The following is a 4,364-nucleotide window of genomic DNA, read 5'->3' on the forward strand; positions in this document are numbered from 1 at the left end:
TGGTAAACTTATCTGTAAAGGCGGCTCTGGATCCCACCCGCCGCTGAAAATTCATTTGTGGAGGCCGCCCTAACTCCCAGCCGCCTCCACAAATCCCATTTCTAGAGGCGGTTGGACAGCCACCTCTGTAAAGGACAAGAGGAGCTAGCCACGTCCACAAATCCCATTTCTAGAGACGGTTGGACAGCCACCTCTGTAAGGCACAAGAGGAGCCAGCCGCCTCTATAGAGGCATTCCAGTAGTGATGGAGTCTGATTTTAAGATGTATTAGGTTTCTTTGCAACATACAGATAAGTTTGCTAATGGTTTAAAAAACAAATCAAGAGCATTTCAAGAGAAAATTAGCCTAGCTATATGAAATCATATGGACGACAGTCCTTGAATTATGCTTGGACAACCAGAAGTCATCTCTGAGACACGGATCATCTATCAGAAAAGCTGAGTTATTGATTAACGAACAACCATTGCGGTGCCCGCCTACCCTAATTGAGTTATGGATTGGCAAACAACAACCGCCATGGATGCCTAACCAAGACGGCACAGATGACAGAACTTTATTAGTTACATGCATGACACAGGTAGCTGGGCACACTACTAGCTAGACTCCACAACTTGATCCAATGTTCCTGATGAAAAGGTGCTTCTTTAATCATTCAAGAGCAAGGCACAACAAGCCCGTCGCCTAGCTTCACGTGTATCGTTAGGCGTGCTGTTGCTGTCGCACTCCACAGCAACCACCGCACCCGCCAGATCCCATCGATACAAAACCGCCCCCAACACTCCCTGCCGCATATGCACTGCCGCACTAGTTAGGAGAACACTTGCAACCACACAATAATGGAGCGGCAAACTCGACTCGTCCTGCTCGTCTTCGCCTTCTTTGCCGCCGGGGCGCTCCTCACCAGCTCCGCCGAGGCCGAGGCCGCGGCCGCCGACTTGTCGGCTGGTGCTCAGGCCATGCCGTCGTCTCTGCACGCGCTGCGGCGCGTCGAGGACGACGCAAGCAGCTTCGTGGAGAGCGTGGAAGAGGCAGCGTACCCGCGGAGGAGGGCGCTCTACGGGGGCGGGTCTATCGGCTACGCGGCGCTCGCCGCGAGCAAGGCCGCCTGCTACGGCCCGTGCCCCGCTCGTGGGCAGGCCTATAGCCGCGGCTGCCTGGCCATCTACCAGTGCCGAGGTTAGAGTTAAACAGCGCTGTAGCATGCAGTTGATCTCAGCTCCCGGCCTGTGAGGAAACGCGGTCGTCCTAACATGTCTGTTTCTTTTGCTAGTTCTCGTTTTTTTTCTTTTGCAAGTAATTCACTATGGAGTGGTCCATATGTTGATGTGTATAGTCTTCGCTTTGTTCCCCCAATAATAAATGTCTATTTATATAGAGAGCTCATGTCACTAAGGATGAAAACGGTCGAACTCGGTCGAAAAACTCCTCAACCGTTTTCTACTTTTACATTTGAAATACGAAAGCGAAAGCGAAAGCGGACAAGCCGGACACGAAAACGAACACGAACTTACGGAATATCTAGAATTTCGAAAACGAACCAATTCGAGCGGAATTATGTCGAACACGGTCGGTATGCGAAAATTCAATACGAAATACCGACCCACAGTGCATAGCATTAAACAAGTGCACGACCAAATACATAACAAGTTCACAACTAACAAGTGCATGATCTAGTTCAAGTGCATAGCATTAAACAAGTGCACGACCAAATACATAATAAGAGAGATGAGGCTGGGCGCCGTCTATAAGAGAGGGCAGCTAGCCACCGGCAGAAAGAACACAGCTGCGTGGTGAGCAGCCTGTAATTGGGCTGTATGACCTGTGCAGTTGGCCAAATTCGGTTTAAACCGAATTTTGAATTCGGAATATTTCAAATTAAAAGTAGAAAAGTAGAAAACGGTCGAAAAATGTGTAAACCGTTTTCTACTTTTACATTCGAAATACGAAACATCTCAAATGCGAAAACGAAAACGGTAAAGTCGGACAAGAAAATGCGGATTCGGTCGGATTAAATATAGAAAACGATGCGGTTCGGTTCGGGATATTTCCGTTCCGTTTTCATCCTTACATGTCACTACGTGATAAACAGTTTATAACAACGGAGTTTTTTTTAGGGGCAGCTGGCATTGGAGTAGCCCCTACAGTGGCGTGCTCAGGCTCCAGCACAGCAACCGCCCCTACAAATGGCACAGTAATACGAGCCGCTCCTACAAATACGTCGATTTGTAGGGGCGGCTGGTGTCGGTGCAAAAAGTGACCAACACGTAAATATTTGTAGTTTTGCCATATGTTGTGATCGGATGTGGCCTAGCACTAAATGACACAGGGTTTATACTGGTTCAGGCAACGTGCCCTACGTCCAGTTTCAGTCGGTCAATGACTTTATTCCTAAGCCCAGGTGCTCGAAGTTTGCTGTGGGGTTACAAACGAGTGAGAATAAGATGAGGGGTGTCAGAGGTCCGGTCGAACTCTGGACCGAAGGGCCAAGAGTGATGGGAGCTCCTACGTGCGCTGAGTATTAGAACGTATGCTCTATGTAGCTTTTGAGTTCTAGAGCCGTGGAGCTGTTCGAGTGCATAGAATGTCTAAAGCTAGCAGATAGAGAGCCTAGAATGACCGTCGACCGTCCTCCTCCTAGGAGGGAGCGCATCCCCTTTTACAGGTGGAGGGGACGACCTTACAAGTTAAGAGACAGAGAGTGTGTGTTTCCTAGTCTTGTTGCCCACGCCGTCGGGTACAAGACAGTTTGTCGGCGTCCACAATACTGTTGACGTCCAGATGCATGTGGTAGGCTCCATCGTTTTTTTGGTATGGACAAATGTCGGCACCTACCATATTATAGGACAAATAGTCAGTGCCCACAATACTGTTCGTGTTCTGACATGTCTGGAAGGTTGCAAAGCACCCTTCTGGCATGCCCTGACTAGTACTGTTCTACAGGTGTACAGGGTACGGTCCCTCGGTATTACGGTTTGACTTGAGCGCCTTGCCTTATCTGCTCCGCCTGATTTCTTGGGTCCTCACTGAGTGGTGTACCCCGGCCGGTCGTTCCCAGTTTGCTCCGACCGCGTCGGTAGGAGAAGAGCCGTAAGCAGAGGTTCGGTGTATTCCGGTCGGAGAAGCGGGCCAGAGTCAGAAGCGAGCGTCGTCCCCACCTTAACCAGGCCTTCTGGTCGGAGAAGCGGGTCGGAGCCGAAAGCAAGTGTTGTCCCCTCCTTGGCCAGGCCTTCCAATCGGAGGAGGGGTCAGAGTCGGAAGCAAGCGTCGTCCCCTCCTCGGCCATGCAGTTTTGGTCGGAGAAGCGGGTCAAAGTCAGAAGCAACCATCGTCCCCTCCTTGGCCAGGCCTTCCAGTCGGAGAAGCGGGTCGAAGCCAGAAGTGAGCGTCATCCCCTCCTTGGCCAGGCCTTCCGGTCAGATACTGGATCGGTCTTCCAGCCTATCGTTAGGTATCTGGGCCAGCCCAGGAGTTGCAGCGTCATTTGTAATGCCCTCTGCTAGGTCGAGCTTTTGCTGGGAAGTGGGCCCATTAAGGACCTCAGGTTTATGAACCCTACAAGGAGCCCCCGAGCCCCCGGGTGATTCAGGTAGAATCATCTGGGGTTTTTTTGACTTGCCAGCTGGGTGTGCGCGAGCGCACCCGATGGGTGTAGCTCCCTGAGCCTGCGTTTGACTAGGTGAGTCAGTTGGAGGCTGAGTATCTTGGTACTCTTTCCTAGGGTCACTAGACTCCTGTGTTTCTTCTAGGTTGGGGTGTTCGCCCGTGTTTGTCCCACCCACGACCTACGCGGTTGGTTGGTTTCCCGAGTCGGCATCGGGCGACCCGAGCCCCTGAGCCCTGTTGGATTTGGTAGGGGTTGGTCTAGTTTCGTGCAGTTACCCCATCCATGGTTTTTCGCAATAGGAGGGGCTGAGCTAACGTCGGTTGCCTCAATGGTTCAAGTGACGTGCTCGGTGAGCTCTTTAATGGACACGTTTGAGCGGAATACAGGTCCATCAGTTCATAACTAGGGTCGGCATAGCCCTCATGTGGCATTCCACTACTCCTTAACCTACCTCCCAACCGATGCCTTAGCCTGTTCCAAAGACCGACTCAGGTGGCCCACTGGCCTCTCCTCGATGGAGATTCTGTGGGCATGGCTCGAGGTTAGGATCGAACGAGAAGGTCGAGATGACCCTGTGTGCTTCTGAGCAGATCAGGCGAGGGCCGCTAGGGCTCATCTACATTTTCACCCCTGGCTCTGTTTGACGTGAGGCGGCCTCGAGCCCTTCGCGGGCCAGCCTTCGAAACCCTGGTCGGTCGTCGCTCATGTCGAATGAGGCGACTACCGCTTCGTGATGCAACACTGAAGCGTTGTGATGCA

At 51.8% G+C, this 4,364-nt stretch overlaps 1 protein-coding gene across 1 annotated transcript; it reads left to right on the forward strand.

Moving 5' to 3' along the window:
- Positions 1-782: 782 nt before the first annotated feature.
- On the forward strand, positions 783-1,379 carry LOC136505717 (uncharacterized). Its single transcript, XM_066500859.1, has one exon. The coding sequence runs from the start codon at positions 838-840 to the stop codon at positions 1,180-1,182; it is 345 nt and encodes a 114-aa protein (XP_066356956.1). The 5' UTR covers positions 783-837; the 3' UTR covers positions 1,183-1,379.
- Positions 1,380-4,364: the final 2,985 nt, after the last annotated feature.

Source organism: Miscanthus floridulus, chromosome 14 (assembly GCF_019320115.1).
Source record: "Miscanthus floridulus cultivar M001 chromosome 14, ASM1932011v1, whole genome shotgun sequence".
NCBI classification, from domain to species: domain Eukaryota; kingdom Viridiplantae; phylum Streptophyta; class Magnoliopsida; order Poales; family Poaceae; genus Miscanthus; species Miscanthus floridulus.

Coding starts and splice junctions, on each gene's coding strand:
- LOC136505717 (XM_066500859.1), top strand. CDS start 838: ATGGAGCGGCAAACTCGACTCGTCCTGCTCGTCTTCGCCTTCTTTGCC.